The sequence below is a fragment of the Ascidiella aspersa genome, chromosome 2 (genome assembly GCF_963924565.1).
Source record: "Ascidiella aspersa chromosome 2, kaAscAspe10.2, whole genome shotgun sequence".
NCBI classification, from domain to species: Eukaryota; Metazoa; Chordata; class Ascidiacea; order Phlebobranchia; family Ascidiidae; genus Ascidiella; species Ascidiella aspersa.
Window position 1 is genome coordinate 33,167,015 of NC_139448.1, and position 23,003 is coordinate 33,190,017.

Below are 23,003 nucleotides of genomic sequence, written 5' to 3' on the forward strand. Positions count from 1 at the left end.
GGCCGAGGCTTAATTGCCGCTTTTAATTGTTCGTGTTTGCGCGTTCGCCATCAATGGCAGAAGCCACACAACCTGAACGAGTTCAAAGCCTTTCTTCCGAGGACGAGCATTTTAAGAATGGAGACCCGGAATTCGCTGGAAATCGTTCTGGGAGGGGCCAACAGAGTGCATCACCTGCGTAATTTTTTTGCCTATTTCGCATCTAATTACCACCAGTTCGCGAACCGATTACTTGCTTAGAAAGCTGCAGGTCAGTGATTTTCCAACTTAGGAGGCGTGGGTGATACGCATCAAGCTTAACGGTGCCCAAAGATATTTCAGATTGTTTAGGTTTAAATCGATTTCTTTGGTAGCTTATTGATGTGATTGGAGTTCAATAAATTGAAAAAAGCAAATTCCTACATTGTCCCTCGAAAAGCATTTTTGTCGACCCTTTATTCTTGCCCACCTCAAATACACTGACTTATTGAGACTTTGTGAATCGATTTCTTGCTTTAGGTAAAGGTACATTTCAACCTAGTGACTCCGGCTCTTCGAACAACTGTCACTTTCTATATTTTAATATTTTTATTGCTTAAAAAGATGTTATTTAATATACAACCAATCTTGCAGCAAGTTCTGTAAATTAGTATGCCAACCCCCCTGTGTAGCCTTGGTCACTTCCTATATATCCACAAATGTTGCAAGTCGTACTTCAATAAAACGTTATAGGAGCAGGTGTATCTTAGGGAACAGGATAACGTTAAATATGCTCTGCAGCTTAAACCCCTTCACTTAAAACACACACATAGATACACAATAAATATGCCAAAAATAATTACCCAAAAATACGCTAGGAGCGAAAGAGAGAGAAACGAGCAAGATGCGTTACAAAGTTGCGGTTGCGTTAGTTCGGCAAGACCAGCACCCTTAACCTGTAGGGGACAAGGTCGACATGCAAACTCACAACCTCCACAGCCTCGCAACCTTCACAACCTTGCAACGTGGCGCAAACATCAGCCTCGAGCCGACCTGTCAAGTGCACATGATCGATTGCCGTTGACTGATCAAGACCAGCTCCTAATCCAGTCGAATGGCCGGTCGGTTAACGGTCACTGGTCAGTGCTGTGTTGCTGTGCTTTGGTAAGCCTTATCGGCCATCGCCGGTGGTGTGGGCTTTCGTTTGACTGGACAACACCGACGCTGGTCATTTGTCTTGTGAACAGAGTGAACCTGGGTGGTCTCGACCCTATCACTGTGGGATTCGGGCAGAGACGGGAATCCGTGGCTCGGCAAATTGACCACATGGGTCGCGCCCGTCGGATCGTTTGTGAATCACACATTGGGTTTCGCTTCGGAAATCGTCTGGTTTAAATTCTAACTTTGGAGCATAATGGTTGGAGGTTGCAGTAAGACGTAATAAGAATATCAAAGCCCATACAGAAGTAGGTATCATTTTGAACGTTTCGAATAATTATGAAAGTTAAATCTTAGTCCAATTAGTTTCAAGGAGGTGGTGGGATGGCCTGGTGAATACGAAGCATTGTTTGATGCAAACACAATGCAGGTTGATATTACTTTACAAACAATCCTTAACCACTACACTTGTGGATGTCTGTTCAATAACCCGAAACAACAATACGCGTCAAAAAACTTAGACAAGTCCTTAAGCTTGTTGCTCGTGTCATTGTGATTAAAGGTTGTTTTAAAAGAGCTTCCAACAGCATTAGTGTACACTGCATTTGCCTCAAAGCGGAGAGATTTCCTTTTTCAATTGCGACCTCACACTCAATCAGGGGCACCTGGAAGTGTTCACACGCTTTCGGAACACTGATGCTTGTTTGCAGAGGAAAAGCTGCCAGCAACACGACAGCTAGTGAAGCGTCAAGGAATGCACCAGCATTAGTCGGGGATTTGCGTTGGAACGACCGCAATTAGCAAAGCAGGCGCTATTCCGGGCTGGCCAAAGCGCGCGGTTAAAGACAACAGCTGCGCTAATAACGCGCTAATATGCCGCTCGTGTTTGGCCAGGCGCGCTAATGGGCCTTGAACGAAGCTTTAACGCCGACTAGGCCGTATAAGGTGACCTCTGTTTGCGTAGGCCGTCGTCGGGTCAAACTGTCACCTTTGCCCTTGCAGCTTGACTGACGTGGTTTGGGACCAACGGCTTGAGCTATTGTTGGAATGCCGGATACCTGAACTGAGCAGTCTTCTAGCAAAATGTTTGAAAAATGCCTCTTGCAACCTTTCGCCACCTATATCGGTATGCAATATATTGGCGACAAATTTGGTTAGCACCAAGTGCCCTTTGAGCGCAGATAAAAAATGTTACCGCATTTTTCGCCTAACTCCGTTTCACTTCTTTACTCTTTTTATTACGATTACCAATCTGGGATTTACTTCGACGTAAAATAGGTGAAAAGTTTAAAAGTTGGGTTTGTTTTGATGCCGACTTTCGATGGCAAGCTGCATGGGTTTGATGAGAATCAAAATGTGGGTTTGCATCTTAATTGAAGTTAGGGCTCACATATGCGTGGACTAATTCAACTACTTTATTTTTGTAATATATCCTATTTAAAAGTGCAAAATGCACCATAATACTTGTAAGCGTAACTAAAATGAATACTTCATTTTAAAAAAAACATTAGATACACCAACTTTTTTGTTTTTTTACCGTAGTTTTCCTACAATGAAAGCATTTAATTTATATGTAGATTTTATTGTCGTTCAACCGTATGTAGCACATAGAAACGCACATTATTTCGGAAATCAGTAAATTTAACCAGAAAAGTGGGTTCACATTTTTACAAGACAGAGTGATGTCTTGCTGGATACGTTCTTAAAAAGTGTTAACAACGATTGTAATAATCTCATTGAGTCCATAGCGCCACCTCTAGGCCATATATCAAGTTAAAATTCTGTGGAAATCACGCAATGTGTTGTGCGAAAAATCCCTTTAGTGCAGATTCATACAGCCGCTCAGTATTGGTTGACCACAGATTAAAACACAGACAATAAACGTAAAGAATTAAGGTCGTCAAAGGAAACCATATTTGAAACAACGCCACACATTTCGCGGCCTCAAAATTGCGGTTTACAAAGTTCTTAACAGCAATGTTTCAACTTCAAGTAACAGGTGTGGATAAAAAAACAGGCTCAGCAAACACCGTTGTGCAATTCCAGATATGGCGTGACAACCACGGTATAGGGCGTGGCTTATTAAACCACTTGTTGACCGATATATGAAATCGGCCAAAATAGCACCGTCACACTTATGACTCACTCGTTGACCTATATTCCCGACATGTTTTTTACACGTGTTTTTTACAAAAAGCGTCAACACTTGATTTTGCGACAGGGCTTTTCAGACAGTTGTTGGTTGGCGGTTAAAGGATTAAGTGTTATTTTGCTTGACCATGAAAACAAATTGTTTCAATGGATAGGGTATGTTGTTCAGATAAGGTATTCTGTGCAAAACCGAACACCCATTGTTTGCTCAGTGTACTAAATCACTTAAAAAATAGTTCTGTTAAAAAAGGAGATTTGTTACATGGGTATCGATATATGAAAACACACGCATCCAAAGCAAAACTCCAAAACTTAAGTTTCGCTGTTTTATGCATTAGCCAATCGACATTTCGCTAATGATAAAACTGTAGGTATGCTAACATCGGAGGCTTTACATTGATGCATAGATATTGATGCCCACACAAAACAATAATCAAAGTGGACATTTGTAACTTTCTGACACGTTCAACTCTTCGCTTGATTTTCGCAGTATTTACTTTTAATAAGCAAAGTTGAAGATGATGAAGTGTTTTTTAACACGAAAATAGGCCATGGCGTGCAAATGTTTTGCGCTGTACAATAATGACTGTGCAAGTGTTGTCACATTAAACCACAAAGGGATCTATGAATTTATAAAATGGGAAAATCTTATCATTAAGAAAATCGCTTTCTTCCGCAGGTGCATGGCCGCAATTTGAGTGGTACACTCCAAATAGTCCTGTTTTCCAGCAACAGATAAAACGAGAAAAGCACTAAATTGAAGAAGATGTCCAGTTGTGGCAAAATGGCCAAAAGCAACGAAAACTTGCGACCGACAGGTGACCTCGACAAAAACAAGCGACTTGGCGATTTCCAGGATTTATTCCAAATAAGGAACAACAAAAAGCGCTTATTTTGAGCAAATCGTGGCTGCCAATTAATTGGAGAGCGCGCGGTCGCCAAATCCGCGTAATTGTTCTGTTATTCCACGAACAGCGCGCCACGCCGTTACGTCATAGGTAATGACGTCATCCGGGTTGTTGTTCGGCGGAAGCTCGCGCGAAGGCAGAGATGACTCACGTTTTTTTCGGAAAAGTCGCTGTTTGAGTGACATAAGGTGTGGAGGTTAGTTGGCAAATCGATTGCGCAAAATGGCACGCAACGCTTATAAGCCGAGAGGGGAATTACGGCGAACTGATGGACGTTCGACTTATATTATATTTTTTTGTGTTTACTGTCTTGATCGGACGAGGTTCAACGTCCATTGGGTTGAGAACATTGGGCAGGTGGAATGCATGAGAACAAATTTAGAACAAGGTGCGGCAGTTAATTAAAATTAAGATTTTTTTTTATCGAATCACGCCTTGCGTTTTAATTGATGTTGAAAAACTTAAACCAATGCCTATTTAGTCTTTCCTGCAAACCAAATAATATATTATGTCGCTTTTTATCATTCTTGGTTTTCGTTCAACTCTTGGAGTTTGTCACTTTCATGGGTAACAATTTTGCTCGGTGAAAATGACCAGGATACCTATGGAATTATCTTACTTAACGCAGCAGACCGAAATGAAGGAATATAGTTAAATGTGAAACTGTTTACAACAATGATGGAAAAATGTTGGAAGAATAGACTCACATTCCAAGCTTCTTTGGTGTTTGCTTGATTGCTCAATGATTGGTGCAGTGTTTGCGTAAATCCAAGGACGTTGGTTCGACCCCCACTCAAGCGCCTTTTAACTAACAGCGGACCAAAATATTTAGAGTAATATTAAGCACAACATACCTTAAGTATAACATATGGCATATCAGGCACCGGGTTTTAAACGTCATTCTAAATGAAAGTCGGGTATGGCACTGAGTTACGATACCGGCACAACCACACTACGCAAACAGCCTTTAGAGTTTACACCAAATTATATACAGTAGCTTCATGTGCAACTTAAAGGAGAGCAAGGTTTGCGCTAACCAGACTTACACTTCCAGCACGAGTGTTCGGTAACATTTTAAGTCATTTAAACTGGTAACATTATGCAACCCATCTACTGTAGGTTGTCGAAGTTTTGTTTCCATTTTGAGTCATTTAAACTGGTAACATTATACTAATTATTTAATCAAAATGCTTGTATAACCCTAGGCACAGATCTATAAGACGATGAGAACATAAATCAAATCCGATTTTAAATTAATTAAAGCGGCACCGATTATTATTGTTGAAGGAAATTTGTGTGAATCATACATTGAGAGGTTTAATCAAATTAATTATTATCTTTTCATAGGGCGCCACAAACAATCCCCTCGATTTGATACAATTTCCTATTCAGGACATATCGCAAACAAGTAAACGGATGTAACACGATCCTAGAGAGAGCAAATAACTCTTAAATTTGTCAAACCCCGCGGTAAATTCCCTTAACAAGACGTTTGCTCAAACCCTCGATACCGAACGAGTGCCAATCGAGATGTACTCGCTGCCGGCAAAATAAACTTTGGAAAGACTGACGGTCGGTCGTGCCAAGCATACAGGGCAAACAATTCGCACGTAGACGATTGTCCAACTCCAACCTATGAGCGTCTAAAGCACATATACACATGTTGTCATGAATCACCGATCGGTATTTCGAGCTTGGCGAGCAAACAGCGAGTTCTTTCGAAATCGACGTTTTTTGGCATTTTGGCAAATAAGCTCTGGGGCCGCCTCGATAGGAAAGCTGTCAATCTTGTATTGGAAAGTTGCGAAATTCAATCGCCTCAGTTTGGCAAGTTGGTCGAAGAATGTGGACCCACGAAAGTTTGTTGCCCTCTAGGATTACTGATTAATAGTATGTATGAATACATATTTACGCCTTTTCTAACATGAAATCGAAAATGGTTGTTGTTTTGAGCCTGTGTAGCTCAGTTGGTAGAGCGACGGTCCCGATATGACCGAGGTTGGAAGTTCGAACCTCACCACAGACAAGTTGTTCTTCTAGACTTGCCTATGGCCTTGCTTGCACTACAATTCTGATCAGGCTGACTGGTTTTGGAAAGCCTCTTCAAAGGTGCACTATATATTGGGTTGCGTTATCGTTGACAAGTAAACTTGCAGAGGGCTTGATCGTAGAATACGCACTTTTTATCGGTACGATTTAGTTGATAAAAAGTAGTATTGCTTATATTTGGAAACATCAACAGTTCCGATTTTGTTTTAAATTTTGTCGCAAGATATATGGCCAATCAAGATCGCACAGAAATACATCAACGGTTGACTTTTTTGTTATATATAGTGATTTCGTCACGCAATGAAGCATTGTTTACCAGAAAAAAAGATCAATTTTTTCATCAGCATGAAAGTCATTAACGACCAATTGTATTTTAATAAGGGCAAAAATCAAGCACAAGATAAAAAAAAGCCTGAATCGTTGGCATAATAACTCGATAGCGCACCAAGTGGTCATTTTACGACAAATTTTAAACCACCAAAAAGGTAGTCGTTACTTCTTGAGGATTGTTTAACTCTACGTTTAGGTTTTTTGCTCTATTTATTTACGTTTTTAGATAATGTAAGTACACATACCAGGTACACTCAATTCGGGATTTGCTAACCAATACAACTTTTATTTTAGAGAGAGTCTCTTTCTTTCCTACAGGTTTATGATAGAATGGCCTGTTGTAACGTGTTGTATTGTAGTTCATGAAAATGCATTCATGTTATCAGGAGAAAAAAATAACATTCAAGTGAATCATTTAGTTGTAATTTTTCGGAATGTAACTTTCTTGATATACAAATTAAATGAAACAGGCTTTGGTAGTCTAGTACATTTCTACAACACCCAGTTGTGTTATGACGATAAAAAGGAAGGTCATGTTGTAAGGACGGTATAAGTCAAACAAACTACGAAAAAAGTGAATTAACGTTATCAGGTTGAACATGTAAATCGGGATATTTTAGAGATCGAAAAGCAGTCGTTATACTAATTTTGTTCCTATTGTAAAAACGGAATACAATATATCGAAGCGCCAAAACGCATTCATAAATTTTAAGTTTAACTCTCGTTTAAAAACAGTGTGAAGAGTGCTTGAACTTTCGTTTAAAAGTGTAACAGAACAGAGGGCGCTTTTTGTCTGTATAATCCTAAAAACGCATGAAACATTCGCGAAAAACAGCTGAGATTTAAAACGCGAAAGAAAATTTCCATTTTAGAATTAAAAAGTGGCAACAAAATATCACGACATAAGTGTGAAAAACTCGCCCGCAGACTGAGATTTGAACTCACAACCCCAGGAATTCACAAATGCTGCCAAACACGACCCCTCTCATTAAAACAAAATTGACAATCTGGCTTTAGGCAAAGGCAGTAAAGGCGAGAAGATTTGAACTAAAAACCTCGGGAATTGGTGTGGTAATGACAGGATGGATTGGAACGTGACTCGGCTTTAACAACAAATAAATCCGACTAATGTTCTTGTTTGTTGCAAACGATTTACGTTGAATTATTTTTGATTGAAACAAAGCTTGAATTAGACTTTATTGATAATTAACAGTGTTGTAAACAAGCCATTTTGAAATGACTTAAGTCCAAGAATATTGCTCAAATAATAAGTCCCAGTCGAAGTCATCAGATGCGCAAGTCAAGTCCTAGTCAAGTCATGTCATGGACATAACAAATTAAACGTTTAACTATTTAAAAATTGGCATACTCGTCCGATTATGAGAAACAACTCGACGAAAATAACAAAGAGGGAATATAGAGCTAGCAAATTGTTTTTTTTGTTTTTTTAAGTCATTACAACGCAGATAATTAATTAAAAAATGACTAGCGTAAAAATTAAGAGTAGGCTTATGTCAAAACATCGAATAGTCCATTTAAAACTTTGCTATTTTGAGCCCTTTTCGACATTTAATCAGCATATTGCCGTAGTTTCGGCGCGCATTAATTATCGCGAAGTTTACGACAGCAACGAAAACAGGAGTAACTCAATCTCTGCCTGTCGCGTAATCAAACATTACTTGTTCGGTCGAGTCTACAACAGAAACAGCAAGTCGATTATTCCCACTTTTATGTGGCAATGTTGCCCGAGTCAACAGCAGTGATGCTATAGGCTTCTGTATCGCGGGCCCATGAAGGGAGGTCTGCGCGAAAACCAACAAAATGTTAAGGGCTTTTACTAGCGATTGTTTGCTGATGCTTCCCACGAGCCCAAGCGTTTCGGAATAAAAGCGCCTTTACTTTTCTCCGCCGAGCACTTTCGGGCAAAATTCGAGGCACAAACGGTGAACAGGGGACTGGGGCAGGGCGATGTTGATATTGAGGTCGGACGGGCGCTTAGCTACAAGCGGCAAGTAGCGAAACAGGTTTCGTTCGTCGAGCATAAACTACATGATGAAGACGTTGCCAAGGTAAGGCTGTAGAGTGTAGAACGTATAATTCTGTGTTACTGTTTATCGGCATTTGCTGGAAAAGGCTCCTAAAGGTTTAAAATTATTAGATATAAGAATAATATAAAGAACGTGCGTTTTTGTACAACAAATAACAGAAAACGCCTATTCACTATATCATACCAATATATACAATATGATGTAATGGGTATATAAGATGTTAGTCAAGAACAGGAGCTTTACAAAATATTTGTGAAGCAAGGAAAGGGCTACCAAAAGTGCAAACCATTATAAGTTATTGCAGACAGAAATGATCGGATAATAAATTCGGTAAATTGCCTAAATGACCTCAAATACCAGCAATTTAGGGCTCAAATCGTCGCTAAGCCGTGTATAGGCTTCAATTCAAAGCTACAAGGACAGAAAACACACACGCACGAAAAGGATACAGTCGGCCGAAAAGTCAAGTTTATCGGCGTTGCGAAGCAGTAGGTCGAGGCCTGACAGCTCGCGTGACTTTACTAAGGCACAAAGGACGAAGAATGGCGGCGCTCTATTCAGGACCGGGCTGTGTTTTGCTTGTCTCGACTTTTCTAAAGGGGCGTTTGGATAAATTCGCCCGGCTCGTTGCGCAAACACGAAAGAGTGGGAGCTATTTTTTTTGGCTTCTCCAGAACGTCGAACGATATAGGGGCTTGGCAACCGCATTAATCACACCTTGATACTCTCACTTTTATGCTATACATTTTATGTATTTTTCTTATGTTTTACAAGGTTACCTTTATCTACCCTTCATCTTCTTTTAGGTTACCATATAGAAAGCGACCAAATTACGTGGAGGTGTAATGGATTAGGTTTATTAGCTGATAAGTTACAGATAGGCCCATTCCTATGTTCTGTGGGCATAAAGCCAAATCCTGTGTCCTGTTGGCGAATAATACATACCGGTGCTATCCATTGGGGTTTTGTGGGACATTAGTGTTCCGCAATTCATTCAAACTGGTGCCACATGCTTTAAAAGGTAAATGCTGAATAGCATGCAAAATTTGTTAATTCAGTTTGACGTTTCAATCCCAAATTAAGTTGTTTTAGTCCCTTAAAATAAAAGTTGAACACAATGGCTTGAGGTTGTAGTTAGACGTTTAAATGAATACCAAAGTCCATACAGAAGTATAGGTATAGCATATTTTCAACGTTTCGAATAATGGTGTCTTGTATTCATTTTAAACAGTTTTAACAATTCTTTATTCATTTTAGATGTTAAAAATAAATAAAGAATTATTGGATACGTTTCAAAAGGATACCTGCTTCTGTATGGGCTTTGATATTCATTCTACGTCTAACTATATTTGTTAATTTACGAAATTGCATATATTCGATATTATTTAGAGGAACAGCGAACTCCATTTTTCGCATTTCCATAAAAACACATTCCATAAAAAACTCATCTGTAGGAATTTGCCAAATACAAATTTAAGAATTTTGCGTCGCCAAATCGTTCGAATGGAAAATTTGCAAAAAACTTGTTTCTTCCAATCCACTGTAACGTAAAGGCGTCATTTGACTCTAAGGTAACTCAGATAGAAAACCACAACAATCCGGATAATAGCAAACGATTATATAGTGAAGAAAGTATCTAAAATATAATACAGTATATTTTATCATTGCAACGTATTTAATCACACATTAAAGGTACGTTATTCAGAAAAATGAAAACCGTGCGTTTTTAAAGGAAGCTATAAACCTTTCTGCAACTGATAGAAATATAAAAAGGAGGCCAATATACCGGTGTTAAATAAATAATAAGATAATGCAGGAGTCATTGACATAAAGAGAAAAGTGTTACGCAACACGGAATAATAGTTGCATAAGCTGTACAGTGTTTTATAATCTTGACCCTACAAGCAAATACACTCGTGTCATTAGACGGCGTTGCAGGAAGCTGGATAAGCCAAGTTGTACTTTTTACGGCTTTCAGAAAGTCATTACAGCTAACGTTATATCGAAATGGCCTTCATCGTTTGACAAGCGATAGTATTTTTAGATTACATCTTTTTAAAGCATCCATCAACAAGCAAAGGTTAATAATATTGTAAAATAGACAAGTAAATGCCACATCTACAGTATGTATGTAGGAAATAACTTAAATTACATGAACTTTATTACAGAATTGCATCGCCGCCTGCCGCGAACGGCGGCCTGCAGAAAATCGACTACAGCAAAAACACTCGGAGAGCTTTGGACGATGAAGATGGCGACTCTGCGAAAAAACAGAAAGGAAGTAGGGATGCTGCCGCTTCATGGACAAAGCTGCCCTACCTGGCCAGTCCGGAGGGCGCGAGGAACGAAGCTTCCCCTCAAAAAAGCGCTAACTCGGAGCGACTTCGCTTGCCCACCGATACTAACCAAGCTTTGAAAGCGGAGCACCAGAACGTTAACAAACTGTACGATTCCTACGCAAGGACACCACGAGCTGAATCTACTACCGTGCACGTAGGAAGCGCTGAGGCGAGAGAGGTCCGCCATCGAAAGAAGAGAAGACGCAAACACCGCCATCACCACCACCACAGGCATCGCAGGAGTAGTGCCAACGGCGCTGTGGAGGGTGAGAACCGAAAGTTGCCGGAAAACTCTGACGATAGCACAGAGAGGGACCGTCACCATAGACACCACAGAAGAAGACACCATCATCGAAGGAGCAACGGACAAGTAACCACCACAACCACAACCAGCTCTACTAGTGATGGGGAGAAAGATTTATTAAGGAAGAATGAGCGAATCCATGACCAAGGCAATGTTGAAACAGATACAAAGGACCATGACAAAGACCGACATGTCGTTTCCTCAAAACTCCACGACAAAGACGGCAAAGTCAGCTCTTTTAAACTCTACGACAAAGACGGCAAACTTAGCTCACAAAAACTCCACGACAAAGAGAATAAACGCGGCTCACAAGAACTTCATGGCGAAAGTAGAAACGTACCTCAACAAGGACATGACATAAGAGCCGCAGCATCAGCTATAGCAGCTGCCGGATTAGACGAAACGATTAGAGAAGTGAAGAAAGCCGAACCGCAAATAAAGCACGGCAAGGCAACAGGGGAAAAACACGTTCCGTACAAACTCGACAGGCAGCACAAGCCTTCCAACGCAGCTCAACAGGACACTATGCGTCCGATAAAACGCCAAGTGCAGGTGACAGCGCCTAGGACCCTATCCACCATCAAAGTGGAAGGCAGAAACTCGTTTCCTAAACCAAAAACGGCCGAGAGTCGCAGAGATTTACGGTCAATTCTTGCAGGAGAAAAGGCCTCGTCGAAAAAGGACTGCGCAAGGGTCAAGATATCTGAGGAGCCCAAAAGACTGAAAACGAACCCAGAAAGGCGACATCGAGACAAAACCGTTTCAGGTGCTTCGGAAGTTGCCAGACCCAAGACAGAGACCGAAGCTAGAATGAAGGGAAGAAAAGAAGTCGAGCTAATGCCGAGATCGAAAACCTTCGTGGAGAGGCAAGCTGTGGTCGTACAACCCAAGCAGCACAAACTCGTGTAAGGATTTTGTTAATACTTTAATCGCGTTAAAACCGAGGGCATAAAAACGACAAGGTGTAAACCAATAATGTCTTCTTTTTTTCGCTTGTAACAAGAAAAAATATATTTTGCTAAGATTAAGAAAAACTATACTAGAGTCCCTAGTCCGTCGTTCGCACGCGCAGCAGCTGATAAGGCCACAAACTATAATTTGTAAAGGTGGAATAGCATATGGTTTAACATTTTCCAACACGTATTGTTGCTGAATAAATCATATAACTGGGTGAATTATATATGAGTGGATTGCTAAATATTTTTTATTGCGTAAATGAGTGAAATATAGGATAAAGACGAGCCGAAATCTCACACTTAGCCGGCTTCGGATATTGGACTCGGGATTCAGGAAGCCTGCTAACAACTTAAATAAACTAACAACTTTTCAGTAAAACAGTTAATTTTGAGAAGTGATTCTCAAACTATACGTGCACCTCAAGATTTGCTTAAGTGGAAATTTGTTGTCTTTTCAGAAAATAACTTTTCGTGTTACAAAATAGAATTTACACCACAGCCTACAACAGTGGTACCCAACCAGGGGTATTCCCCACTAGGGGGTCGTAATTTGTAGGGGGGGGGATTTGTGTCGCAATACTTATCTCTTACCGATTTTCTGTACTGTTATTGCTGCATTTTCCATATATGAGCCGAGAAAAAGAATATTCTCGTATAAAAGCTATATAGAGCTTATAATCGAGAATTTAATTTCTGTTCTAAGAATTACATTAAAACATTAATGTAAACGATATTTTAGCAGTAAATTTGTAAGTGGAAAATAAATTTAAATGTCGACTAAAAAACTTTCAGAGCTGGTTTTACGTAACTTCGCTCCTCCGCCACTTACTGGACGAAAAAATAAATTTTCATTCTGGAAAACAGCAGTGTTCTAATGACTTGACTCAAGTCACTGTTTTAAAATGACTTGACTTGACTTGAGTCTTATGACCAAAGGAACTTGACTTGGACTTAAGTCATTTTATCAAATGGTCGATATTCAAACAGGACAAAAAAGGTTGGGAAACACTGGACGACATATTTTGTAGACTGAACAACGACCGTGAGGCGAACCGCTACCAGCAGATGATCAACGTCTACCTGGACGAAAAATGGCATCGAGCCAGGAAGCAGCGATTCTTCAGCATGCTCGAGCAGTTCCAAGTGAAGCACAACAACGAGAAGGTACACAGAAGCAAGGCGAGGGCAAGGGAAACGAGAAATGCATTGCTTAGGTATGTATGGATTCCTGTGTTGTATTGGCTTCAGTGTCGTCGTTAGGTCAGTGATAACATACTTGGCTTGAGATAATTGTTTGGAGAATGAAATTCCACTTAAACTTATTTGAAAAAAATTCTTGAGAATTTTACTTTTTTGTACAAAATATTTTCATATTGGCAATTTCTCTTTAATTTAATTAACTTTCGTTGTTTGGTTATTTAAATATTGCCTGGATTATAAAAACCTAGTGAACGTTTACAATTTTATATTTGTTGTATGATTTTATTGCCTTGACTTGGACTAAACTTACTAAACCAATGCTTTGGACCAGGACGTGACATTAAATACATTACAAATCACTTGATTTGTCTTTGCCCTATGTTAAAAGCACTTGTTTACAACTCTGGTGGATTGCACAGTGAAATTTAAACAACACGAAAGGACAGGTAGCCTAATCTTTGATGAGCTGTAATGCTTTCGCTGTAACAAACAATTAATTCGAATAACAGTGAGCTGAAAATAAAAAGAATAATTTGACTAGAATAAATTAGTTACTGTTATTCATTTTGGTCAAAATATCCTTCGCGGTTTTACAGCAAAACTAATCTTGAATTCAGCTACTGCGTATTTTATAAATATCTATACATGAATATTAAATCTACGGTTTTAACAAAGAGTAGGCCACAAAGCTTTAACGTGGAATTAAACCAACGCTACATAAACCACTAGCTAAAACATCTATACAGCTAGATTTATGAAGTTTAAAATAACATTGCCGTCGTTAGGAAATTTAACCTAATCATTCTGCGTTCGAAAATGTCACGTTCGCGGTGTTCTGTGTGAATAGGCTACCTTGTATGAAAGAAAGTAGCAAACCGCATTTGAAGTGCGATTAAATTTGCACAACTGTGGTTTATCGGAACTCAGTAAGTGTTTCAGTGCTAAAGCACCTTACTTTCAAATTAAATTTTATAAATCGTATTGTAAAACAGGGTTAACAAAAAATACCACATTTTCTAGTGTCATATTTTAGTTTATTAAAATTTCTACAATTTATTTACTGCTCTTTAAATATATAATGATGTTATTTGGTTTGGGATCGAAAGGAAACACTTTTTGCCCAAATTGTCTTGATTTCGGAAATAAAACACCAACTATCGCACATCCCTTCACGTAAGCAGGTTTCAAAACAAATCTCATCAATTATGTCATCGTAAAAATTACACGAAATTAATTAGTGATTTCAAAGAGTCTATTTTCATCACTATAAAATGTAATACCATTGCAATTAGTACACTTGATTTCTGAGCTGTTTTTGGAGCGTTGAAAATAAATTAAAAGTGTGCTTTAATAGCTATGGTTTGCGGTGTTGTAATGACAAGTTAATGGCGTGATTTAAGTGTACTACCTGTTTATTTATGTCACTATGTGCACGTAGAAGTATTGATTCAAACAAACTTGACTTGGACTATTCTGTTATCTGTGTTTCCTCCTAACAGGCAAAACGAGCAGCTCGATTATGTGCGCAAGAAGCACTTGGCGCAGAAGGAGAGGCGACTTGCAACTCAGCACGTGAAGTGGAAGTTTGTGAGGAAGAGCGTGGACGAAGGACAGAAGTTCGGCCTTCCAAACAAACTTAACGTAAGTAAAACATAAAAAGAAACTGACCGACATTTTGGGATAAGGTGGGCCGCTAGGTTGTGGCGAATGAACTGTAAGACAAGAAAAACCCAGGTTTACTTTAGAGTTTAGACTAAGGTAAAATAAAATAAAAAAAATGATCTAAAATGTTTAGTTTTTAGTAAAGTACTAACAGCATAAAATTATATGGGCCTAAAATTTATTTTCGGGACATATCATGTTTTTGTCGGAATTTTTGTGGACCAAGGACGTTAAAATCATACCCTAAAAATCTACTTCAGGGGTGGGCAACCTTTTTCTGTTCACGGGCTAAAACCAAACTCAGAAAGGTCTCTGAGGCAGGAAAATCTAACTGTGTAGACTTTACGCATCTCAATATAGCAACCGCAACGACTGTTAATCAGGGGTTATTTTGCAACTAAAAAAGGCTCCAACTACATGTTACACTCGATCCACGAACAAGATTTGCGCAAAGCTTTTGCTTTTATGTAGTTAAAATAGCCAAAAAAGTATGAAGAATGGCCTCGTGTCTAGTTTGTAAAAAGGTAGCGGGCCGTAGGTTGCCGACCCCTGATCTAGTTGATAGTCTCAGGCCTATCGAAAAAGGCAGTTTAATTGGACGATCAACATTCCACATGTTTTCAAAATGTTACCGTTTGGTATCAAGCAAAGTCTATCGAAAAACATATCGTCAAAATTGGGATGCAAACAGCAAATCCCCAGTTTAATCTTAAAAAAGTTTCGTATATAGCGTACTTAACCAATAACAACATGCATATAGTGGTAAAATACGCTGCACGTGTCCTAATTTTTCTGTCAGTCTTTTTTGAGGACATGTCATATCTACAGCCGGGAACCTGGCAACTTCTACCTGATGAAATTACCACGGGGTTCTGAAGATACAATGTTTGCTCTTTTAGACTTTCGAAAATTCTTATTTTTTGTCCATTGGTTTTCGACACAACGTTCACAAAAATGGATCAGCCGCAGTTTTCCAGTCGATTTTACTTTTACAGAAGGGCTTTTAAGATTACGTACGTCAAGCCTTATTAAGTTTAGAAAAATAAAACTTGTCGGTATTGTAAAGTGTTTTGGAAATCGCTTCGGAAAGCTGCTGAATAAACAAACTGAATGGCGTGACCGAAACTTGAAATTACGATTTCGACGAAATTAGATTTTGGCTCGTAAATGATGCGTAATACCTGACAAAATGCAGGCCCAAAACAGTTTTACAGCTGTTTATTGAGTGATTAAGCTGATTGACATCCTCAGTGTAACAAACATTGTATTTTCTTACAACTTCAATAATAATGTGTGGTATTTTAAAGTTAAACAACACATCGACAAAGTTGCAAAATAAACAAAAATGAATGATGGATTAGAAACCTATAGACGCACGGATTTCGTAGAAATTAAACCTTTTTTGTTTTGTTAGTTTTATGGCGCTACATCTCACAACTTTACAGCTAGAAACAGATAAACAACGGTTTAGAGATGTAAGCTAATTGACACCCTTTTTATTATGATGCAAAAGCTGTACTTTCTTAAAAAATCTATGTTTTGGGTTTTTGGAAAATAACTTGAAAAAAAAATCTATGTAAACAAACCTGAATGGTGTGATAGAAATTCGAAAAAAAGATTTAGGCTTTAGAGCTAAGAACGACTGCAACTCTGAGTCCAAATATTGATTTACAGCGTTTCAGTAAAGATTGTGTTTCGTTAGCTCTTTGGGGTGAATGCGGTGTTTTTCTTTTACTTTGCCATTTTTATCTCTTAAATAGAGACTCGTGATGCTCATTACCTTGGAATTTCAATTGTTTAGTGCATGCAAGTTTCAAAGCTTTGAAAAGGCACAAATGGGCAGGACTTTTACTTGGTCCGTTTTTTACCTCGTAACAGACATTTGCGACGTTCAGTTTACATTGGCTTTTGAAACGTTTTAGTTCAATTAAAGATGAAAATTTAAAAAATGCACAAATGGGCTGCATGTAGATTGGTCAATTCTCAGCCTTAAACGATACCTTTAACACTCGTAATATATTTAATATTGTGTTGGAGGACGATCACTGTGTCAACATTTCTTACATAACGCTCTTTTATTACAATGCCGTTACGTAAACTGGTGTTCGCGCATTATAATGCCTGTAACCTTGTAACAGGAGGTGGATTGCACAAAGACGGAAGAGGAGTTGATAAAAGCGAGTCGGGCAAAGAGGAGGTTTTCTAAGAGCGAGCTGCGACGTCGCAACGAAGCGAGGTGGTTCATCTAAACCAGTGGTTGTCAAATTTTTTTAGCTTCCAGGACACCCCAAACATGTTAAATATTTCGCGGAACACTTTTATCAAATCAACAATAGAGTAACATTACAATCGCCCTTAACTCACGACAAAGTATACGTAAATGTCAAAGAATCGTGCGTATTTAAGTCAAAATGCTTGCGTGTATGCCTATTGGTAATACAAATAGCTTATTTTATCTTTCGAGGCACACAGTTTGGGGAATCACTGTTTAGATTCTAAACACTAAATAAACGCTGCACTCCATATAGTTGCATTAGAAGAGTTACGGTATAGAGTAGTTAAATGTGCTACCAGGATTAAACAAGGATGTGAATTAAACTTTAAAAACCACGAATGTTTTTAATCTATCTGCCTAATTCAAAAACTTTCGCACAACAAACCAACGATGAATCTAAAGTGGCAGAAACAAAATCACGATTGAACGTTTAGGTCATACTGCTATATTAACAATAATTATCGGTCCTTATATTGAAGGTTGTGCCTTATTGCTATTACGAAAATATAAAAATAAATGCTCAATTAAACAATATATATATAAATCTTCGCCGAGCTAATATAATTGTAATGTGTTAATCCTTATCAATGAGACTTTAAAATTTAGCTTGGGGCTAGTCGAAGTACATTGTAAGGCAGTGGTCGGCAAACAGTGGGCCGCGGCCCAAATGTGGGCCGCAGAGGCATTTTTAGTGGGCCGCGAGTTACTTTTGGATAGTTTAGTTTTATCATGTAGCTGTGGGCCGCGTGATAGTCGTACATTCATTGCACTTTATTTTAAAAGTTGGTGTGGCATAGAATTTTTAAATTGGCTTAGCTTGGAAAGCCCTACGTGTCAAATGTGGCCCTGAGAGCCGAACGATATGTTTTGCCTATTTAACTATATATAAACGAAAATTTGTTTGCGCTTCGCGCGTATAACCTTTCTTTTATAGTATGTTTTACATTGCGACATGGCACTGTTTTGGGCATCAAGGCGCCGTGCAATGTTTAACCTTCAAATTAAATATCCTCAATCCGCAACTGTTTTGTAGTGGTTTACGTAGTGGGCCTTCAGTAGCTCTGAAAAGAGTACTTTGGGCCGCAACAAAAAAAGTTTGCCGACCACTGTTATAAGGTTTAAAATTACATGCGGTAAACAAATTGTGTAAAACGTCAAATCCCTACGTTAAAAACTTGTCGTTCACTGTTTTTTTAGATTCGAGTTCATGTTCGAACCGATCTCTGGCAGAAGATACGTCACTGCAGTGCCACATGTCAGAAGCTAGAAACACGACCGACCTGTATCTGAATATTATAGATTATTTTAAAGTGTTTCATTTTAAACGGTTATACTGCTTGTTTTAAAGCTGCAAATATCTCTAAAAATGTCACGCTAGATTCAAGCTTTTGCTTGACTATTTTTTTATTGTTTTCTTATGTTGTTGTAACAACGGCGTTATGAAACTTAGACGAAACAACAAATTGTCGTCGGTTGAGTTGTTGCGCCTGCCGCTTAAATAAATGTAAAATGAATAAAATAACGCAAAACTCCAAACAAACGAAAGTTGGAAAAGATATGCATACACAGCAGTTGTCCGATTAAACCTAAATGCGTTGGGTCGTGTTCTGTCTCCGATCATTTGCTAAAAACAGGTCCAAACATCTAGTGAAAAGCTCTAGCCACACTTTGCTTCGCTTAAAGCTATCACGTGCACGCTTAACCCCAAAAAGAGCAAATGATTTCAGAAAAAAATTGTCATTGTGGCCGCTAACAAATCAAACGGTTGGACACATACCACAATAATATATTTGCCCAAAATATTGGGTATCGGTTATGAAATTAAATACGCGGTTTCGAACCTCTCTATAGTTTTGCTATATTGTGCATTTTTACAATAAAGATCATAAACAAAACTATTGATCTGTCGCAATATTACACTAGTTATTCATAAACTGGCAATACGTTGGACACGTTGGTGCCCATTCATATATATTGAATAACGCAGTTTAACTCGCCGCAACCAGGTTAAGTGGTGTTTTTTAGTTTTGCAAACATGGTATTTAACGCAAGGGTTTGATTTTTCATATTTTGCGATAAAAGCTAAAATCATGCATAAAATGGTCATTCAACCACTACCAATCTTCACATTGCATACACTGGAGTTTTAGCTGTAGGTATAAGCGTCGCGCCCTACATAGCAATACAGACGAGGTATGCAGCAGCAAATTTGTCACTTTGGCGACCAGCTGACAGCAGCTTGTCATCAGGAAAGGTGTCGAAGCGGCTGCCACCGTGAAACTTATGTTGGTATATAAGCACAAGCAAGGTCGATTAGTTCATTGTATTCACTGCTTGCAACATCTATTGGATTTTACTTCATCTTCGGACAAGACAACCACCAACTACTCAAAAATGGTAAGTGGGTCTGCTTATGCCAGTATAACCAATGTTGAGGACTAGATTTGGCCAGATAGAAGTGTTACAGCAAACGAGTAGCATAACTGAAAACAATAAAAGTAATTCCTAAAGTGTCTAGTCGGTTTGGCTTTACTAGTGGAACCAAGATTTAGGACTACATTTGACAAGCTAGATGTGCTGCAGTAAACCGCACTATAATCAACGAAGTGTAAAGTAATTTAAAAAATGCTCTAGTAAAACTTATTTTAGTAGAAAAACCAAGTAAATAGCCAATGATCGCCAGCTAAAGTTAATATTTGGAAGTCAACAATTTGTGATCCTTCAGATCAAACTTCAATACTAAAATTTGATTGTTTTAGGCTACAAACAGTTTTGTTCTATTAAACTATAAATCCCCGAATATTGACAGCATCCAACATAAACTGTAATTCGTTTAAACTTTCAAAGGCACCAGGACGCAAAGGAAAGAAGGAAGGAGGCAAGAAGACCCAGAAGGCTTCGTCCAATGTTTTCTCCATGTTCGACCAGAACCAGATCCAGGAATTCAAGGAGGTAAATGCAACGAACAAATGCGGACAGTGCAATACAACATAAAATAATGCTGCACCTATACCAGCTAAGCCAGTGGTTCTCAACCGCCGGTCCGCGTCAACTTTCCTGCCGGTCTGCCAAATATATTACAATTTTATAACCCAATTGCAAAATCAAGATGCAAGATGTTGAAGGCTTACCTATCAAATTTGGAAATTTTTTGCCAGTTCCGTAATTTGCAGAATTGTGACATAACATAGAGTTGATGGTCTACTTTACACTTTATCAAACGTCACAATGCTGCAAGTGTTCTGCCCAACTGTTTATATTAATGGGTTACAGCTCGTTAAAATCTTAAAATTTAAGTTCATCATGGCTAGTTGCCATGTAGCTTAGTTAAATGCGGCAACTAAGAAGCTATTATCTCCCTTTGGTTCAAATAATAAGGAAAATTAATTTTGCTCAGGCCTTCTCCATGATCGACGCCAACAGAGACGGTTTCATCGATAAAATTGACTTGAAGGACACCTACGCATCACTAGGTAAGCAAACCAAAGTAACTAAAGTTATATAAGTCAACTATAGTTTGAAAAATATGATTCAATGCACATATATAAAAAACAATAGGCCCTCAAAGCAAACAGAATAGCTAGCATTGGTGCCATTCTCTCGATTTTGGATTTTAAAGCGTATAGTCGGGGTTTAAGCAAGAAAATTAGGGTTTTTTTAATCAAATTTTCTGATATAACAGCAGCCTAACGAATATTCTCGTTTTTTCTAAACAGGAGTCCGTGACTTGAAGATGGAGAAGCTCGAAGCTATGATCTTGGAAGCTCCCAGTGCCATTAACTTCACAGTCTTCCTCAACATGTTGGCAGACAAGCTCCACGGTAAGCAAATGGTGACAGCTTTAAAAATAAACCCTTAACTTCGCGACACTTCATTAGGTTAAAGACAGTTGTCTGATCTTTATACATTAAAAAAGAAAGACCGCCGTAATTTCTTTTTCCATCGATCATCCACAAAATATCCAAGGTAATATTTGTATTTTTCGTAATATTCGTTGAGGTGCCATTTTCAGGAGTTAGTTCCAGAAAAAAGCAAGTAACACTGTCCATGAGTTGAGTTTTAGAAAATGAATATTGATTTGTCTGAAAAGTTTAAAAAATATGTGCGCTACTGCTATTTGAACTTCAATATAGGTTTACATTTTGACTGTTTTCTTTAAACCTCACAGTATTCACAGTATTGCGAAATGTTGTTTCAAAAATTAAATTTAATTGCAATTTTACCCCGAGTGAATACTTTCCGCTACTGGGCGATAAAGCGCATTTTAATGCGGTGCGTCAATTCAACACTTCAGTCCAGTCGACCGATCAGCATAGTGAAAAGCTAAATCCAAAATTAACAATGCCCATTAAGCTTCGGCTTTGACGACGAAAAATAACATCTTATCCTCTTTATTCAGGAACTGATCCCGAAGACACGATTGTGCAAGCCTTCAAACTGCTTGACCCAGAGAACAAGGGTGTGCTCCACAAAGACTAGTAAGTAGCGAACTTGACAATGTTTTGTTGTTGGGAGTGACAGGGTTTAAAGAGTATAAAGTTGCTGTTATGGTCCTATCATTTATTAAATTTAAAGAAAATTAATAACAGTGTAATGAAGTAAGAAAAATGTTAGCAACTAAAACATGAAATGTGAAACTAATATCGGATCGTTACGATGAGTAAATAAAATACTTTGTTACACACTAAAACATTGCGTTTTACAGATAAAACGATACATGTTTGATGACAAGATGTTTAATGTTTGTTTTTTGCAGCATCTCGCAATTGCTGATGTCCCAAGCCGACAAGTTCACAAAGGAAGAGGTAAGCAAAACGAAATTGCCAGCAAATGACCACATACCTCATCAGCGATTTTTTTTTAAACTGTCATATTGACGAAAAACCCAGGCATTTTTACAACATTTTGGTTGGTTTCGACCAATTCGCAAACCGACATTCTTATTTGAAAAAATGTTGTTGAGATAAAGCAGTGTTTCCTAATATTTTCATTACCAATCTAGTTTTCTGGCATAACGATTACCTCAAGTAAACTACAAAAAGCCTTATTCTATATAAAATCTTGACATTAGAACTGCAAGCGAACATTAATAAATGCACGCATATGCCGACCATTCGTTTGGGTTACAACCGCGCTGAGTCGTATAAAGGAACCGCAGGGTGGCGCTGTTGTCGCACAAGGTCCTATAAAACGTTTTTGTTTTTTTCTTCAATTGCAACTCTGCTTTTACAGGTCGATCAGATGCTTGAAATCTCCCCTGTCGATGTTGCCGGCAATTTGGACTACAAGTCGCTCTGCTATATCATCACTCACGGACAAGAAGAGGAATAGACAAGCAATCTGCAGAACCCCCTACCTCCAACTCTATTTATGTTTGTTTTGTTCTGTATGTAAGCGACCCGCACCGTAGACAAATGTGCTTTAACAATAAACGCGCTTGAAACTTTAAAGCTTTGCTCACTGTGCATTGTTATAGTGTGCCACGAAAAATAAGCCTCCGTCTAGCAAACTCGAATACCCTGTTTTAAGTGCACGACTTACAGCTTTAAAACCTAACTGACTGTGATAAAATGTGTGCAGTAACAAAAATAACCGTGTACAACTGCAATGATTTCCTTTTTTAAAGTAAAACTTCGTGTAGCAAAACCTTTTGCCCAGTTTGATA

At 38.6% G+C, this 23,003-nt stretch overlaps 2 protein-coding genes across 6 annotated transcripts; both read left to right on the forward strand.

The window, feature by feature from the left end:
- The first annotated feature begins 53 nt into the window (after nucleotides 1-53).
- LOC146165026 (uncharacterized) lies at nucleotides 54-18,699 on the forward strand. The gene is made up of 6 exons (XM_083380914.1): nucleotides 54-178; nucleotides 10,771-12,150; nucleotides 13,230-13,415; nucleotides 14,901-15,042; nucleotides 17,202-17,299; nucleotides 18,536-18,699. Exons 1-6 carry the CDS (start codon nucleotides 54-56, stop codon nucleotides 18,603-18,605), a joined length of 2,001 nt encoding a protein of 666 aa, XP_083237040.1. The 3' UTR covers nucleotides 18,606-18,699.
- LOC146165027 (myosin regulatory light chain, smooth muscle-like) lies at nucleotides 13,169-22,669 on the forward strand. 5 transcript variants are annotated; one of them, XM_083381246.1, is made up of 7 exons: nucleotides 13,169-13,198; nucleotides 20,207-20,290; nucleotides 20,736-20,811; nucleotides 21,058-21,159; nucleotides 21,738-21,816; nucleotides 22,095-22,143; nucleotides 22,571-22,669. In XM_083381246.1, the coding sequence occupies exons 2-7, from the start codon at nucleotides 20,255-20,257 to the stop codon at nucleotides 22,667-22,669; spliced, it is 441 nt and encodes a 146-aa protein (XP_083237372.1). In that variant the 5' UTR covers nucleotides 13,169-13,198; nucleotides 20,207-20,254. The 5 variants fall into 5 exon arrangements, with proteins under 5 accessions (XP_083237372.1, XP_083237371.1, XP_083237373.1 ...); XM_083381245.1 differs by lacking the exon at nucleotides 13,169-13,198 and having other exon boundaries at nucleotides 20,192-20,290; nucleotides 21,055-21,159; XM_083381247.1 differs by lacking the exon at nucleotides 13,169-13,198 and having other exon boundaries at nucleotides 20,210-20,290; nucleotides 20,736-20,834; nucleotides 21,078-21,159.
- Nucleotides 22,670-23,003: the final 334 nt, after the last annotated feature.